The 18734-nt window shown below is 42.1% G+C and overlaps 1 protein-coding gene across 7 annotated transcripts in view; it reads right to left on the reverse strand.

Annotated features, from left to right (window-relative positions):
• The window catches only part of LOC127571328 (protein FAM3C-like), a 55023-nt gene extending 36665 nt beyond the window's left edge, over nt 1–18358 (reverse strand). For 3 of the 7 annotated variants that reach the window (XM_052017614.1, XM_052017617.1, XM_052017613.1), the window contains exons 1-2: nt 18236–18358; nt 11432–11489 (exon numbers count right to left, since the gene is read on the reverse strand). In XM_052017614.1, coding sequence (XP_051873574.1) covers nt 11432–11438 — 7 coding nt within the window. In that variant the 5' untranslated portion in view covers nt 11439–11489; nt 18236–18358. The remainder of the gene's footprint in view (nt 1–11431; nt 11490–18235) is intronic. The other 4 variants (XM_052017618.1, XM_052017612.1, XM_052017616.1 and 1 more) reach the window with 3 other exon arrangements.
• Between the last annotated feature and the right edge of the window lie 376 nt (nt 18359–18734).

Raw genomic sequence — 18734 nt, forward strand, 5'->3', positions numbered from 1 at the left:
GGATACATGATTGCCATATTTACAAAGTCATCACAAGAGACTGCCCGGAGTTATGTGTGGAATCTCTCACTGTGGACAGGAGTAATGGATTATATAACCTTTTCCTACCACTCAGTAAGCAGTTTGTTATGTTGCTGCAGACTGTAAGTCAATGAATCCAACTCAAAGTGATGCAGTGCACACCAAAAGATTGTGGAGGTCCACACCAAAGAATTGATGTTTGAGGCTTCAAAGAAAATTTAAAAAACTCTAGATGCTGGAAATCTGAAATAAAACAAAAGATGCAGGTCAGGTGGAATCTGTGGAAAGAGAAACAGAGTCAATGCTTCAGATCAGAGACCCTTTGCCGAACCTGATCTGATGAGTATTTCCAGCATTTTCAGTTTTTGCTTTAGATTTCCAGCATCTGCAGTTTTTATGATTTTCACTTACTTGTTGAATTCCCTACCACTTCTCTTCCAGGAATGCCTAATCTAAAGAAGTTCCACTCTGCTCACTGACTCTCTCTCTCTCTTGCCTTGTTTACTTTCTGTGGTGTCTCTTTCCCTTGATATGTTTGATAAGGTGTTCGCCAAAACCCGATTCCACAGGTACGTCTCTTTCCTTAGCACGTTTCCCCTGCTCCAACCCATCCCATAAGAATTCCAACTGAAGTTCCATTCTTCACAATTTGGACCCACCCAGGATCAAAGGTAAGGTAAAACTTTAAAGAGTTGCTTGAAGGGCTAGTGTAGTAATATTACAGCAGTTTACATCTACATTCCTCCTGAAATTGTTCCTTGTGGTAAATATACATTTGTAAAATAGTTTTCAAGCTTTGAACAAATTGTGTCTTTGACCAAACCTTTGTTCACCTATATTTGTGCTGCACAGAGTCAATATCTTTTTGAAAATTATTCCTTTGATGCAGCTTGGCATGGTTTACTATATTAATAATAACTGCTGATATTGGATTGTTGTTCATGTATAAAGGTTATTCAAGCTTCAGAGGCCAGTGAAGTTAAAAGGGAAGATAATGATAAAACAAGAAGCTTTCATGCAATGTTTATTATGGAGTGGAGAATAATGAGGGATAAGGGGCCCAGGTATTGGTGGATGTGCTAAATACTGCTGAATTATTATTACAATTCCCCCCTTTTGATCCCAAAATATTGAATATTGTAGGGATCAATTTAACAAAGGTTTACTTGCAACATACAGAATCTCAGTTTTCTGTTGCATAACACACAACCTATCATACAAATATCACCATAACTACCATTAAAACAAACAATACAATTAGAGGATGAATAACTAATTTCAAAAACACATTGGCTTTAGAGGACCAGACCTTGAAAATATCCCACCAGTGGTGGAATGTAAGGTCTATTTCTACCTTAGCCATTTTGATCAAAAACCATTTTAACCACTTTTTCCTTACATAGCAATTTCACTCAAAGCTTTAGTTACATCATATTATCTTTTCAGAAAATTTCCCAATTGTAATAATGCAGTAGTATTTAGCATGTGCACATATATGTAGATGATTTAGTGTGTTAGTATTATTTAATATGGTATTCACATTGATTGTTAAAATCCTAGTTACTGAGAGAAATGCAGTATATTGCAAATCAAACCAGGGTAGGACATTCTCAGTGAGTGGCAGGGCCCTGGGGAGCGTTGTAGAACAGAGGGACCTAGGAGGGCTAGGACATAATTCCTTTAAAATGGTATCATAGGTACACAGGGTGGTGAAGGTGTTTGGCATACTGGCCTTCATCAGTCAGGGCACTGAGTATAGAAGTTAGGATGTTTTGTTGCAGCTGTAATAGAATCATAGAACAGTATGGCACAATACAGGTCCTTCGGCCCACAATGTTGTACCGACCTTTAAACCTCGCCTAATACTATCTAACCCCTTTCTCCCTAAGACTCCTCTATTTTAAATTCCTCCATATGCTTATCTAGTAATCTCTTGAATTTGACCAATGTACCTGCCTCCACCACCACCTCAGGCAGCACATCCCATGCCCCAACCATTCTCTGGGTAAAAAACCTTCCTCTGATATCTCCCTTGAACTTCCCACCCATTACTTTAAAGTCATGCCCTCTTGTATTTGAGCATTGGTGCCCTGGGAAAGAGGCGCTGGCTGTCTACTCTATCTATTCCTCTTAATATTTTGTATAACTCTATCATGTATCCTCTCATCTTCCTTCTCTCCAAAAAGTAAAGCCCTAGCTCCCTTAGTCTCTCCCCATAATGCATACTCTCTAAACCAGGCAGCATCCTGGTAACTCTCCTCTCCTTTCCAACACTTCCACATCCTTCCTATAATGAGGCAACCAGAACTGGACACAGTACTCCAAGTGTGGTCTAACCAGAGTTTTGTAGAGCTGCATTATCACCTCGTGGCTCTTAAACTCTATCCCACGACTTATGAATGCTAACATCCCATAAGCTTTATTAACTACCCTATCCACCTGTGAGGCAACTTTCAGGGATCTGTGGATATGAACCCCCAGATCCCTCTGCTCCTCCACACTACCCAGAATCCTGCCATTAACTTTGTACTCCATCTTGGAGTTTGTCCTTCCAAAGTGTATTACCTCACACTTCTCTGGATTGAACTCCATCTGCCACTTCTCAGCCCAGCTCTGCATCCTATCAATGTCCCTCTGCAATCTTTGATAATCCTCCACACTATCCACAACACCACCGACCTTTGTGTCGTCTGCAAACTTGCCAACCCACCCTTCTACCCCCTCATCCAAGTCATTAATAAAAATCACGAAAAGCAGATGTCCCAGAACCGATCCTTGTGGGACACCACTAGTCACAGCCCTCCAATCTGAATGCACTCCCTCCACCACAACCCTCTGCTTTCTACAAGCAAGCCAATTCTGAATCCACATGACCAAGCCTCCCTGGATCCCATGCCCTCCGACCTTCTGAAGAAGCCTACCATGTGGAACCTTGTCAAATGGCTTACTAAAATCATGTAGACCACATCTACTGCACTACCCTCATCAATCTTCCTCCTCAAAGAACCCAATCAGGCTTATAAGTAAAAGACCTTAGTGAGGCCACATCTGGAGTACTGTGTGCAGTTTTGGTTACCCTATTATAGGAAAGACGTCATTAGGCTGGAAAGAGTGCAAAGATTTATGAGAATGTTGCCAGGACTCAAGGGCCTGAGTTAGAGGGAGAGGTTGGGCAGGCTAGGACTTCATTCCTGGGACTGTAGGAGACTGAGGGGTGACCTTATAGAGGTGTATAAAATCATGAGCGGCACAGATAGGGTGAATATTTTTGTTTCCCAGGGAAAGGGACTCAAAAACTAGAGGGCGTAGGTTTGTGGTAAGAGGAGAAAGATTTAAGAGAGACCTGAGGGAAATTTCTTCACATAGAGGGTGGTGCGTATATGGAATGAGTTCACAGAGGAAGTGATTGAGATAGGTACAATAACAACATTTAAAAAACACTTGTACAGGTACATGAATAGGAAAGGTTTAGAGGGATATGGGCCAAACAAAGGCAAATGGGACTAGCTCACATGGGCGGCTTGGTCGACATGGACAAGTTGAGCCTGGTTCTGTGCTGTATTACTCTATGACTCTATATTGCCTAATTGAAGAATGGTCACTGTAATGACTATGTGAGAGACAAACTGTGTAGTCTGCGGAGCTGAATTGAACAATGGTGCAGAGAGAAGATAAAGATGACACATATACATGCCAAAAGTAAGTTGCTGAAGGAACTCAGCAGGTCAGGCAGCATTTATGGAGGGAAAAGGGCAGTCGATGTTTCGGGTCAAGACCCATTGGCTCATCTGTCCTTTTCCCTCTACAGCTGTTGCCTGACCCACCAGCATCTTGTTTTCTGGAGAAACAAAGGACTGCAGATGATGGAATCTAGATGAAAAACACTGTGATGCTGAAGGAACTCAGTAGGCCAGGCAGCATCTGTGGAGAAAAGCAGGCGGTCAACGTTTCGGGTCAGGACCCTTCTTCAGGACTGTAGATAGGTAAAGGGGAAGCCCAATATATAGGAGGGAAAAGCAGAGCAGTGATAGGTGGACAAAAGAGAGGAGGCGGGGTGGGCACAGGGAGGTAATAGGTAGATGCAGGTAAGAAATAGTGATAGGCAGGTGTGGGGGAGGATAGGAGAGCAGATCCACTGGTGGGTGGGTCAAAAGAAACAAGAGAAAGCAAAAAAAGGAAAAAAAGGGGGGGGTAGAAAAAAAGAGAGATAGGCTAGGAAAGGGAAGAAAAGAAAAGAAGCATGGTGGGGGGGGAGGTGTTGTGGGGAAGGGAGGTGGGGATTAATTAAAGTGGGAGAATTCAGTGTTCATGCCATTAGGCTGCAAGGTTCCAAGACAGAAAATGAGGTGCTGTTCCTCCAGTTTGCACTTGGCATTCTCCTGGCAGTGGAGGTGGCCAAGGACTGACATATCTGTGATAGTGTGGGAGGGGGACTTGAGGTGACTGGCAACAGGGAGATGCAGATCGCGGTTACAGACAGAGCGCAAGTGTTCTGCGAAACGGTCACCTAGTCTGTGTTTTGACTCACCAATGTAGAGGAGGCCACACCTGGAGCACCAAATGTAGTAGATGATATTAAGGGAGGTGCAGCTGAATCTCTGTCTCACCTGAAGGACTGTTTGGGTCCCTGGATGGAGGTCATAGAGGTGGTGTAGGGGCAGGTGTTGCACCTACAACGGGGGCAGTGGAAAGTTCCTGGGGTGGGAGTGGGATGGGTGGGGGGGGAGGAGAAGTAAACTAGGGAATCGCGGAAAGAGTGGTCCCTGCGAAAGGCAGAAAGGGGTAGGAGGGGAAGATATGCTTGGTAGTGGGGTCCCATTGGAGATGGCGGAAGTGGCGGAGAATGATGTGTTGGATACGTAGGCTGGTGGGATGAAATGAAAGGACAAGGGGGACCCTATCCCTGTTGGGTCTGGGAGGGGTGGGGGTAAGAGCAGAGGTGCGGGAAATGGCAGAGATATGGGTGCGAGCTCTCTCGACCACAGTCAGCGGTAAGCCCCGGTTAGAAAAGAAGTTGGACATCTCAAATATCCTGGCGTGGAAAGCCTCATCATGGGAGCAGATACAGCGGAGGCGGAGAAATTGAAAAAAAGGTATAGCATTCTTGCAAGAGACAGTGTGGGAGGAGCTGTAATCGAGGTGGCTGTGGGCGTCAGTGGGTTTGTAGATGTCAGTGGATAAGGAATCTCCTGAGATGGAGATGGAAAAATCGAGGAAGGAAAGAGGTGTGTCAGAGATAGTCCAAGTGAATAGGACAGCAGGGTGAAAACTTGTGGCAAAATTTATGAAACTATCAAGTTCCACACGGGTACAAGAGGTGGCACCAATGTAGTCATTGATATAGTGGAGAAAGAGTTGAGAAATGGGGCCAGAGTAGGCTTGGAACAGAGACTGTTCAGCATAGCCAATGAAGAGGCAGGCATAGCTAGGACCCATGCGAGTGCCCATAGCTACACCTTTGGCCTGCAGAAAGTGAGAGGAATTGAAAGTAAAGTTGCTTAGGGTGAGGACAAGTTCAGCCAGGCAGAGGAGAGTTTTAGTGGAAGGGGACTGATTCTGTCTCTGGTCAAGAAAGAAGCGGAGGGTGGTGAGGCTGTCATGATGGGGACTGGACGTCCATGGTGAAGATGAACTTGTGCATGCCGGAGAACTTAAAGCCATGGAAGAGTTGGAGAGTGTGTGATGTGTCATGGACGTAGGTGGGAAGGCATTGCACCGGGGGGGGGGGGGCAGGGGGAACAGGATAGTATTTAGGTACAAAGATACGAGCTCCGTGGGGCAAGAGCATGTGGAGATAATAGGTTTGCTGGGACAGTCCTTCTTGTGGATTTTGGGGAGAAGATAGAAGCGGGCAGTCCTAGGTTGTGGGACAATCATGTTGGTAGCTGTGGGGGTGGGGGGGGGAGATCTCCCAAGGTGATGCAGTCAGTGATGGTGCAGGAGATAATGTCCTGGTGGTCCTCAGTGGTGTCATGGTTCAGGGGTAGGTAGGAGGAAGTGTCCGAGAGTTGGCATCTGGCCTCTGCGAGGTAGAGGTCAGTATGCCAAACTACCATAGCACCACCTTTGTCGGCTGGTTTGATGACAACATCAGGGCTGGTGCGGAGGGAGTGGAGGGCGGAGCGTTCAGGAGGGTTAAGGTTTGAGGTGAGGGGGGCAGAAAAGTCAAGACACCTGATGTCGTGCCGACAGTTGGCTATAAACAGGTGCAGGGAAGGTAACAGGCCCGGTGGGGGAGTCCAGGTGGAAGAAAAGGGCTGGAGGCGGGAGAACGGGTCATTAGAAGGGGGAGAGGACTCCTTTCCAAAGAAAAAGGCACGGAGGCGGAGGGGGCGAACAAAGCGCATCGTGTCGGGCTCGGAATTCATTGAGGTGGGGGCGTAGGGGTACGAAGGTGAGGCCTTTGCTGAGAACAGCATCTGAGAAAACATCTTGGTTTCTGCTCCAAATTCCAGATCTACAGTCTCTTTTGTCCCGTGACACATTTACACATTCATCTGTCTCACATGATTGGATTTGTTGGGCTGTGGCCAGGTAGGTTCCAACTTTGCTTAAAAGAATAAACAAACATACACTTTGTGCACTTGTGGAATGTGAAGTGCAACGAAATGTGTGAAACTTGGGTCATTGGAGAGTTCAAAAGAAAGAGACAGAAACAGAAAGCTTGTGCCTGCCTGCTTTGCACCAGCCTGTTTGACTGCATAAAAAGTGGCCAAAAACTCTCGAGTTAGAGGACTGGAGCTTCAATCAACATCAATGCGCGCGCACTCCATAGGAAACCTGTGAGGACTGGTGATCTGAGATTGTGTAATATATTACCTCAAAGTAACTGGGGGCTGTAAGAATAAAATCAGTCAGTTTTACATGACTTTGACCTCAACTATTTAAAAGCAACATTTCTTTTGGGAATTTGTTACAAAGTTAAAAGGTGACACAATTGTAAAACAAGTAGTTTTTTAAAAAAAATGCTTCTGATAGAGCGGAGAATAGTGAGGGATGAGGGACCCGGATATTTGTAGATGTAACAAAGAAACACAATCTCCAGGAAGTGGCAAAATAAGTTGGACAATGTTTATCCCGAGTAATGGGTAGGCATGGTAGTGTAGCGGTTAGCGTAATGCTATTACAGCGCCAGTGACCCGGGTTCAATTCCGGCCACTGTCTGTGAGGAGTTTGTACGTTCTCCCCGTGTCTGCGTGGGTTTCCTCCAGTTTCCTCCCACATTCCAAAGACGTACGGGTTTGGTAGCTGTGGGCATGCTATGTTGGCGCCAGAAGCGTGGTGACATTTGCGGGCTGCCCCCAGAACACTCTGTGCAAAAAGATGCATTTCACTGTGTGTTTAGATGTAGATGTGACTAATAAAGATATCTTAATACCACACTGGAAGCACCATCACGTCAGATTAATACCACCTCCTTATGATAACTAGGATGGGCTATAATAGTAACCTTGGCAGCATTGCCAACATTCCAACTACAAATGGAAAGCTAACTTGTTGTTACAGATTTTGCAAGAATTCTTTTACATTAACATAAGGAATAGGAGCAGTGGTAACTGGTGTTGCTTTTCGTGAACTGTTCTGCCTGTAATGCAGTTTAGACAAATCTTCTCTTTCTGAATGTAATTATCCACTTAAACAAGAAAATAAACAAGAACTTTATTATGGGGTTCAACTCATTTCATTGTATGAGTAAACATTCTGCAAAATTATCTGGCTCTAAAGCTAAATTAAAAAATACACAGAACATTTATCTGATCTCCCATCATGCACTGTGAATATCCAAAGAGGTGTTGTCAACCTCCAGTTCCCTCAAGTAGGGAATTGTGAACTGTATAACATTCAATCATTCTTCCCTTTACTCCCTTATACAACTCAATTCTATTTTTAACATTATCTTTAAGAAGTTGCTTTATAAATACAAACTAAAATGGTCTCTTTGACATATTTTTGACTCTGGGATTTATAATCTTAATTTGTGTATGAAATTTGTGACTGACATCCTGTAGTATTATTTTCATTTACACTGAGCTTTGTCACAGAAAAATGCTCTGAAATGCATCATTACAATACAGATTAAAAAATGGACACTGAACCAAGTAGTATTGAAGGGTGGTCCTGACCAAAGTATTAATCAAAATAATGGGCTTTAAAGGAAGCTGTTAAAGAGTGAGCTTAGAGAAGGAAAAGCAATGTGTGGGGCAGAGACAGCTGAATGGTGGAATAAAGAGCAAGTGAAATGGTCTCAGGCAGTTTCAGACCCCTACCACCCTGAGTGAAAGCTGTTTTCCTCATCTCCCCTCTAATCCTTCTACCAATAAATCTCTTCCTGCTGGTTTATGACATATCTGATAAAGGAAATACTGGACACCACAGATTCCCTAGAGAAAATCAATTTGTCATAGAAACTCAGATTGGAAAAGAAGGAAGAGAGCCTGCTGAAGCTTTGTTGGCAGGTTTATTTGAGGTTGGCAGCATTAGTCATCTAACTGGAAAGACTGGTACAATATGTTTCTTTTATTACAGCCAACGCCAGTGAAAATCACATGAAATGTTTTTCACCTGCAGTATTCTTTATCCTCACTGAATGCATCCACAATAGAGCTTGTAACTTTAACTGTTGAACTCTCCTTTGCACGTCAAACCATCTGGTTTCCAAGAATGGGTCAATTATTGAAACAAAGATTGAAGTGTGTTCCAAGCCACACCTTACTGTAGCTTCATGTCATCATCAACCATGGTGCAATAAAATGAGCACAAACCATATTTTTTGGCAGGCATGCCAAGATTTGCATGTGTGGGATGGGTGGAAAACAATGGGAATAAAATGGGGTGGGGAGGAATCTGTGATAAGCACAAAAAGGGATTAAAACAATTCTCTCAGGGACAAAGATCTTTAACCACTCAGTTTTGAACATATTTGATTTTGGAACAAACACAGTGTTTAATCATGAAATACAGTCATTTATTAATCATGTGTTATCTATGAAATTACATTTTAAATATATTGGTGATTTATTACAAAAATCAGGCATTGCATTACCAAATAATGGGTTATTTTATTAATACAGGCCCATGTAGTAAAAATTATTCTTCAATTGCACCTCAGAGTATAACTAACTGGAGCTGAATTTCTCTTCAAGGTGACATAAAATCAACAGAGACAGAAGCAGAAAGCAATGTGCTTGCACGTAGTCACAAGCAATGAGGATAATCTCTTGGCCATAGCATTTCTCAGTGAGGCTTGCATAAATTAGCACTCTACAGATAACCTATGCATGTTTGTCCCATTGCTGTGAGGTACTTGGTTGACATGACTGCAGTTTGTGCATTGGGAATCACATTCATTTCCCCATTACTGTGTGTTAAGCACATGTAATTTAATGAGGGCCAGGACTAATGAATTTCAGCATTAACTGATGTCATGACTCCTGCTCCTAAATGGGAGTTGACCACTTATTACAAACACAGTTGGAAGTCAATGCACAGATTCTCAGTCGCTGTTTGGAGAATTTTTTGAGCCAGTATGTAGAAAATCCTACTGGAGAAAGGGCATTATTGTTCCTAAACTCAAGGAATAAAGCCAGGAAAGTGGTTCAGGGTCAGTAGGAGAGCATTTTGGAGATGGTGACCGTAACTCTAAGTTTCAAGGTAGTTATTGGAAAGGGATAAGGATGGTCTGGAAATTAAGGTCCTGAACTGGGGGGAAGATCAATTTCAAAATGATAAGACAGGACCAGCAAAGTAGACAGGGAACAGCTACTTGTGAGTAGGTCTATGTTGACAAGTGAGAGTCATTCAAAAGTGAAATAATGGAAGTTCGCGGCCAATGTGCTCCCATAGGATGTAAGGTGTGGACAAGTCCAAGGAACCCTGGATGTCAAGGTATATCAAGGAATGGGTACAAAAACATACAGCACATCACAGGTATAAAGAACTGAAAACAAGGGAAGCCTTTCAGGAGTCTAGAAAGTGTAGTGGGGTGCTTAAAAACAAAATTAGGAAGGCAAAGAGGGGGCATAAAATATCGGGGGCAGACAGGATTAAGGAAAATCCCAGAGCATTTTCTAAGTAATTTATGGGCAAGAGGGTAACTAGGGAAAGAGTACAGCCCATTTGGGAGCAGATTGGCGATCTGTGTGTAGAGCCAGAGGACATGGGTGAGGTCTTACATGAATACTTGTCATCTGTATTCACTAAGAGGGATATTATTCAGGGAAAAAGATATCGAAAATCTAGAACACGTTAGCATTAAAAAGGTGTTTTAGTAGGATTAAAGGTGGATAAATCTCCAGGGCCTGATGAAACGTGTCCCTGTCTGCAATGGGAGGCAGGTAAGGAGAGCGCTGGTGACCTGACAGAAATTTTTAAGTATTCCCTGGCCACTGATGGGGTGTCAAATGATTGGAAGACAGCAAACGTGTACCTTTATTGAAGGAGTACAGCAGGCATAAGGCAGGGAATAACAGGCCTGTGAGTCTAATGTCAGTGGTAGTTAAAGCATTATGAAAGGAGTTGTTGTATAGAGACATAAAACTATCTCAAGGAGGCAACTTGTCTGCTTTAATCACAGAATTTTCAAGTCAATAGATAAGCATTAATTAGAATAAGAACCTTGCAAAGTGCTGATAAACTCAAGAGTTCTTCTGCATTAAAACAACTTTTCTGTAAAAGTTGACATCAAGGACTAATTAAATGAGCAATTCATGGAAATATCTAGATTTACTTGGAGGCAGGTTGCACCATCAAGAGGGAGGGCTTCATTTCAATTGTCACTGTAATTTTCATATTATACAAAGGTGTTTCAGAGCAAACTTGTGGTAATATTGTGGACAGGATGCTTGCCTAAAAAGAAACAAGTTCCTTCGAGTGATCATTAGAGTGAGGCATATTCAGAGTGGGAGAAAATTACATGTGAAATTAAGTTACAGTGACAGTTAATAGTCAAAAATGTGTATGGGCAAATGCAAGTATGAAGATTATATTAATGCTTGGTATTTCATAATGTGTTATATCACATGATTTTTTTAGGTCTTTGTAATATTATGTTATATTGTGATGCTTGCATTTATGGCATGTTACTTGTTTGCTTAGTTTAAACACACTTTCAAAAGAATACACTGTTGTGCTGCTCTGTTAGCCTCAGCTAGTTTTCGCCACCCAGATGAGTTCAGATTGAACCCAGAGTACACGTGATAGCCAACTACCTGCAGAAGGTCATTGATGAAGCAGCTGGGGATGGTTGGACCTAGGACACTGCCCTCAGGAACTCCTGCAGTGATATCCTGGGATATCTTGCACCTCACCTTGTGTCTGGGCACACTGCTGCCTGCAAAACTCAATACTGAGTTCTCCGACTTTAGATAACTTGCTCTTTCCTTCTTTTTTCATGATAATGAACCAATTTTACCTGTCATCCTATTTGCCTTTGTCTTTTATTCGTTCAGTCTGGCCTGCTCAGCATAACCCTATAAAGCCAGATTATACAGCATTAGCAATAAATCACACAAAGAGGCTTTATTTAATTTTAACTGTTCCTTAACTGTCACATTATTTCAGCCTATCAGAGTAATTTCCATTGCTCCACCAATCGCCCTCCCTCACCTTCTCTGCATCCTTAACTAGTGTGCTTCTCTTTCTCATCACTGATGAAGGGCTCTGTACTTGAAACATTAACCGTTTCTCTTTCCATGCATGCTCCCTGACCTGCTGAGTTTTTCAGCATTTTCTGTTTTAAATTCAAATCTGCCTTCCTTTTGGAGAACCAAAAGTCAAATGCAAATGGGAAGTAAAAGAAAAACAAAACAGCAGGTTCTGGAACCTGAAATAAAACCAGAAATGCTATGAAAGAGAAACCAGTTAAAGTTTTGGGTCGGGGACCTTCCTCAGAAGAGGGGGAAGAGTTGAGGGCTGTCAGTTTTCAAAGGGGGAGGAGTGAGGTGAAAGACAAGATTATATCGATTAGTAAAGACAGATCAGCTAATAGGGAGCATAAGTACTGACTGTTAGCGAGGCATTTTAAAGAAAAAGGGACATAAGCATGAGAATGGAAAATGACGAAAGACGCTTACCTAAAGCTGAAAAATTCGATATTCATTCCAGAACATTGCAAAGTGTCTCAACATTAGATGAGATGTTGTTCTTCTAGTTTATGTTGGACCTTACTTTGGAGGAGGCTGCAAACAGGTCGGAATAGGAATGGGATTGAGAATTAAAGTGCATGCAACAAGAAGCTCAGGATCACCCCTGTGGACTGAGCACAGAGAGGTAAAAGAAATGAGTAATAATTGAAAAAGCTGCTAGAGAAGTTAGAGACTGAAACTGACAAACATCCCAAAGTTCTGGAAAAGATGGCTGTAGAGGCAATGGATGTTCTAATCATCATCCAAAATTCTACTTAACAGTTAGCCTGACATTGGGAGTTGGAAACTGCTGGAATCTATAAAAGGCAGTGATAAAGACATTTTGAAAATAGGGTCAACGTGAATTTACGAGAAGTAAATAATATTTGACTAACCTATTGAAGTTTTTTTGAACACGTTTCCAGGGGAGTAGAATAATAGAATCATACAGCACAAAATGGTCCTGTTGGCCCAGCTTTTCCATGTCAACTGTGATGCCTATCCATGCTAATCCCACTTGCCTGCATTAGGGCTGTAACATTCTACTTCTTTCCAGTCTAAGTACCTGTCCAAATTCTGTTTGAACATTGTAATTGTATCTGCCTCTACCACTTCCTTTGGCAGCTATTTCCAGATCTACTTTAAATTTCTCCCCTCTAATGTTAAACCTGTGCCCTCTAGTTCTAGACTCCCCTGTCCTGGGGAGAAAAGGCTATCTATCCTATTTATGTCCTTCATAATTTTATAAATCACTATGTTACCCCTCAGCCTCCTATGTTTCAGTTAGAATAAACACAGCCTATCCAATCTCTCCTTATAACTACAGTCCTCCATTGCTACCATACCCTTCCTGTACTGTTCTAATCAGAACTGTACACAATACTCCACTTACGGTCTAATCAATGTTATGTACAGCTGGAATGTGACGTCCCAATTCTCAATGCATCGGCCCATGAAGGCAACCATACCAAATGCGTTCTTCTTAAACCTATCCACCTGTGTCACCACTTTCAGTGAGCTATGGGCTTGCACCCCAAGGTCTCTCCGTACATCAATGCTCCTACGTTCCCTGCCATTTACCCTATATGTCCTACCAGAATTTGACTTGCAAAGTGCATTACCTCACACTCATCTGGATTACACTCCATCTGCCACCACTCCCCGCAACTTTCCAGCTGATCTATGTCCTGCTGTACCCTTAGACAATGTTCTTCGCTATCTACCACTATCTGCAAACTTACTAAATCAGACCACCTACATTCTCATCCAAGTCATATATACACAAACAACAAGTATCCCTGCTACACACCACTTGTTACAGATTTCCAGTCAGAGAACCATCCACCGCCACCCTCTACCTCCTCCTGAAAATGAGGTGGACCTAGAGAATGTGAAGTATTTGGATTTTCATATGGTGTTTGATAAGGTCCCAAAAGACAGTCTCTAAACAAGATTATAGCCCTTGGAATTGGGGATATTGTACTAGCATGGATTGAGAGTTAGTTACCAGATAGAAAACAGTGCAAGAATGATCAGGAGACACAAGAGACTGCAGATGCTGGAATCTGGAGCATCAATGTTGACAATTCCTTTCCTCCCACAGATGTTGCTCAACCTTCTGAGTTCCTCCAGCAGATTGTTTGTTGCAAGAATAATCAGGTTTGCTCAAGTTGGCAGGCTGCAACTGGAGGAGTACAGTGGATTAAGTGCCTGGTCCCAATTATTCATAATCTATATCAATAGTTCGGCTGAGGGGATCAATGTAGCATTTCCAAGTTTACTGATATGAAACCAATTGGGAACATGAGTGGTATTGAGGATGCAAAGAAGCTTCAGGAGGATATAAACAAATTGAGAGTGGGTAACAAGATGGACGATGGAGTACAATGCAGAAAAATGTGTTGTTAACCACAGGTAGAGAAAACAAAAATGCTGAATGTTTTTAAAATGGTGACAGTTTGGGTAACATTCATATTCAGTGACAAAGGTGTTCATCTCAGAGCCTTCAGTTAGGTAGGGAAGTGAAAGAAGTGGCAATCATTCCTAATCCTGTTTTCTATTCAAGAATCCCTGCTGAAAATGAAGCAGTTAGAATATTACTGGCTCTGCTGAGATGGTTCTTGAGGGTGGTGGGATAACTGATGCAATGTGCCAGGCTTTCATATTAAAGAGCATTTGTTTTTCAGAATTCATTCTGGAGAACAAGTGAAATTTGCCTGCAGCAAATCTCACCTCTTTTGTCAAAAGTAAAATATCTGCAATCAAAAACTTCAGGTTTAATCAGTAAAACGACTTGAGGCAATAAACAACAAAACATTGCAGGATCATGATGAACAGTTCAACTGATTGTCTTTACAAATAAAAGGTGTTCATTTGAATTATTGATTAGAAGCTTAATTTCCCCAATCAGGAGCTGGGTTCCTGCAGAGAATGACCGGGTTTCTCATTTCCCAAAGCTTTTCCACTTTCTAAGGCCTACAGTAAGTCGAAAGTGTGATGGAATATCCTCCACTTGCCTGAACATTCCTCCCTCCACAGTGGCATACCACAACTGCAGTGTGTATTAGCTAGAGGATATCTTGCAACAAGAAGTGAAGGCTTCTTTGATAAAATGTCTTGAACCCGTTGCCTTTGTCCTTCGAGAGGCCATATGTGCATAGGGAAACTGGAGCCCATGAATTTCCCTCAGAAATCAAATATAATCCTGAATGTAGCTCTTCAAAGAGGTGGATCCCAAGGGTGCAGAGAGTTGGAAAATTGTTGCTGGCCTTGCAGCCCACATCTGGAGAATTAAAAAAAATTGCATCTCTATCTTCAAGCCATAGTACTTGTTCAACATCTCTAAGTGGCTTCAGTGTCACAACTTTCTTGCTTCATTGGCAATGGAAAGTTTATAAAGGTTTGATTTTCATTTTTGTGTTTTAAAAGCATATAGAATTACTGTAAAAGGAAATAATGAAGATTTGAAATGTTCAGGAGCTAGTTTTGAAGTTGTTTCCCCATAGACTGTTAATAATAAGTAGTATGATGGTTTGCTGTATAAATGAACACATTACACACACAGTCCTATCAAAGCCTCACATAATCTTATATACTTCTATTAGGTCACCCCTCAGCCTTCTTCACACCAGAGAAAACAAACTTAGCCTATCCAATCTCTCCCCGTAACTAAAGTCCTCCAATCAAGGCAACATCCTGGTGAATCTCCTCTGCACTTCCACCAGTGCAAAGTGCAATCACATCCTTCCTATAATGTGGTGAGCAAAACTGCACACAGCACTCCAAAGTCAGCCAAACCAATGTTTTGTGAAGTTGCGACATAATATCACAATTTTTATATTCTATGCCCGAATCATGAAGGAATGTGTGCCACATGGCTTCCTTACCACCCTATTGACCTGTGTTGCACTTTCAGGGAACTATGGACTTGGACCCCTTGGTCTCTCTGTTCGACATTCTTTAGTGTCCTACCATTTACTGCATATGTCCTAACCCTATTTGACTTCCCAAAATGCATCACCTTGCTGGGATTAAATTCCATTTGCTGTAGCCTTAGACAACCTTCTTCACCATCCATACCACCACCCATTTTCATGTCATCTGTAAGGTTACAAATCATATCTACATTCACAAGCAGTAAAGGTTGCAGGTCCTTGGTACACCAGTAGTCACAGACTTTCAATCAAACAAAAAATCCTTCCACCACGACCCTTTGCTGGCCAACACCAAGCCCATTTTGGATCCAGTTCACTAGCTTGCCTTGGATCTCATGCCTCAACCTTTTGGACCATTCTCCCTGTGGCTGCATGGGTTCGCCAGGTATTCCAGGTCCTTCCCACATCCCAAAGATATGCAGGTTGAAAGGTTAATTGTCCATAGTGTGTGGATAAGCAGTAGAATCTTGGGGGAGAGCTGATGAGAATAAAACAGGATTAGTGTAGTGCAGGTAAATGGGTACTCAGTTGGCCAAATGGCCCATTTCCATGTTATGTATGACACTATCACTGTCTGGGAGAAGGGGGGGGGGGGCATTCATCTCATCAAACCTAGGAATAGTAAGTTTACAGGTGACACTAAAATAGGTGGTGTCGTAGACAGTGAAGAGGAGTATCAAGAGTTGCAGCGGGATCTTCATCAGCCGGGTAGGTGGGCTGAGGAATGCAAATGGAATTTAATTTAGAGAAGTGCAAAGTGTTACATTTTGGAAGGATAAATCAAGGTAGGACTTTTACATTAAATGGAAGAGTCCTGGGTACTGTTGTAGAACAGAGGGACCTTGAAGTACAGGTGCATAGTTCCCTTAAAGTGGAGTCACGGGTAGATAGGGTTGTAAAGAAGGCTTTTGGCATGCTGGCCTTCATCAGTCAGGGCACTGAATATAGAAGTTGGGAGGTTACGTTGTGATTGTACAAGACCACACTTGGAGTAGTGTGTTCAGTTTTGGTCACCCAGTTATAAGGAGGAAAGAGTGCAAAAAAAGATTTAGAAACATGTTGCCAGGACTCGAGGGACTGAGTTATAGGGAGAGGTTAGACAGGCTGGGCCTTTACTCCTTGGAGCGTAGGAGACTGAAGGGTGATCCCATAGAGGTATATAAGTCACAAGGGGCATAGATAGGGTGAGTGTTTTTTTTCCAGGGTTGGGGAATTGAAAACTAGAGGAACATAATTTTAAGGTTGGAGGTGAAAGGTTTATTAAGAACCTGAGGGGTAACTTTTTTTAGACAGTGTGTGGTAGATATATGGAACCAGCTGCCAGAGGAAGAGGTTAAGGCAGGTATATTAGACACATTTAAGAAGTCTTTGGGATAGGAGGGGAAGTTGGAGCACGGTGGGGGGGATTCCCTCATGATCACAGGGAGAATGTGCAATCTTCAGACAGACCGTACCCAAGGTCCAAATGGAACTTAAGTTGCAGAAGCTCATGGCAGCAGCTCCAACTGCTGTGTGACTCCATCCTGAGGGATTTACTGCTGCTATTGGATGCTGCTACTCTTTTTCTTCTTCGTCTTCTCCTTTACTTTGCATAAATATAATCCAATGATTACTGCAGAGAACCATGCATTGAGCCCAGTGCATCGCGGACCTATCCCTCCCCACCATCGGTAGTATCTACATGAGGGTTTGCTGCAAGTAGGAAAGATCTATGATCAAAGATCCCCACCATCCAGGCCATGCTATTTTCCACAGCTACAAACGGGCATGAGGTACAGAATGCTGAAGTCCCACACCACCAACATTCAAGAACAACTACAACCATTCAGTTCTTGAACCAACCTGCACAACCCAAGTCACTATCTCAATATAGTAACACAATGACCACTTTGGTCACTCTGCACTAAAATGGACTTTGTATTTTTCATTCTAATTGTGTTCTTCCTTATAAAAGTTGTGTATAATTTACATTTAAATCATGTTTTCTTGTTAATGGTGCTTATCTGATGCTATACGCCTGTCGTGCTGCTGCAAATAAGTTTTTCCATTGCAGCTGTGCATGCATGTACTTTGCATATGACAATAAACTCGACTTTGATTATCAGTAATACACAAATAGGTGTTGCTGATCTGGATGTAGTGTAAGGAAACTTTTTGATTGAATCTACTCCGTTCCTAATCAAACTCATGCATAACATTTACTCCAGAGTGTCTGGAAAAGTGAAAAAAAAATCCTGCAAAATGTCTCCATGTGTTTTGAACCTTACTTAGACGAACTCTATACTAAGAAGTTGGCTGGGCAGTTTTATTTCAATGTCATAACACTTCGTTCTTTCCAATCAAAGTGTTCCACATGCTGGAATACCTTAATGATTATGGCTCAATTACATATTGTTTATAATGTAATCTGCAGATAAGTTCCAGAAAATATTCCTTTGTAAAATAATGCTTTCATTTTTAAAAATGAAATAATTGTTTCAGAAGGATACAAAATATTGACTTAATTCAAGTAGGCTATGACATTCCCTTTTAAGAGAAGTAAGCAAGTTAGAGAAACAAGGAAGTAGAATATGAGAGAAAGTTCAACAACGCCAAACAACAACCAAATTGAACCATATTTTCCCTCTTTAATGACTGTTGTAAAATATAAGAACTCACCTGCTGCTCAGCTATCAAATCGTCAGCTCTGCAGTGACAACAAGGTTTTTGTTTCTTCTGTATTCTTCTTGTTCTTGAAGCTACCAAATTGAACTTCTGGTTCTGCTGATAATTAAAAGGGGAGGAGACTGAGGCAACCTAAAAGCCACACCTGCTTAATAGATCGTGCTTGCAGTAAAAAAAATCTCCCTAACTCATGTTCCCCCACCCTGTAATTGAACTGGAGTAGTTACAACAGCGAAGAGGTTTGTGTAAACATAGGTCGCCCAAACATCACTGGTCACAAGCTGCTGCAAACTGCTAGAGAAGGAGTTGTTGCAAGTGACATCAATGTTAACAAATGGACAGCTATAAATTTAGTAAATTGTCAAATGAAGTGTATGGAATTTAATCTGCATCTGATAAGTATGGTGCAGTGGAACTGCAACAGACAGGTAAGTGAGCAATTATTGCTTATTGGTATATTTTGCGAGTTCTAAATTAGCAAAATATAAATTAG

The sequence above is a fragment of the Pristis pectinata genome, chromosome 6, assembly GCF_009764475.1.
Source record: "Pristis pectinata isolate sPriPec2 chromosome 6, sPriPec2.1.pri, whole genome shotgun sequence".
Taxonomy (NCBI): domain Eukaryota; kingdom Metazoa; phylum Chordata; class Chondrichthyes; order Rhinopristiformes; family Pristidae; genus Pristis; species Pristis pectinata.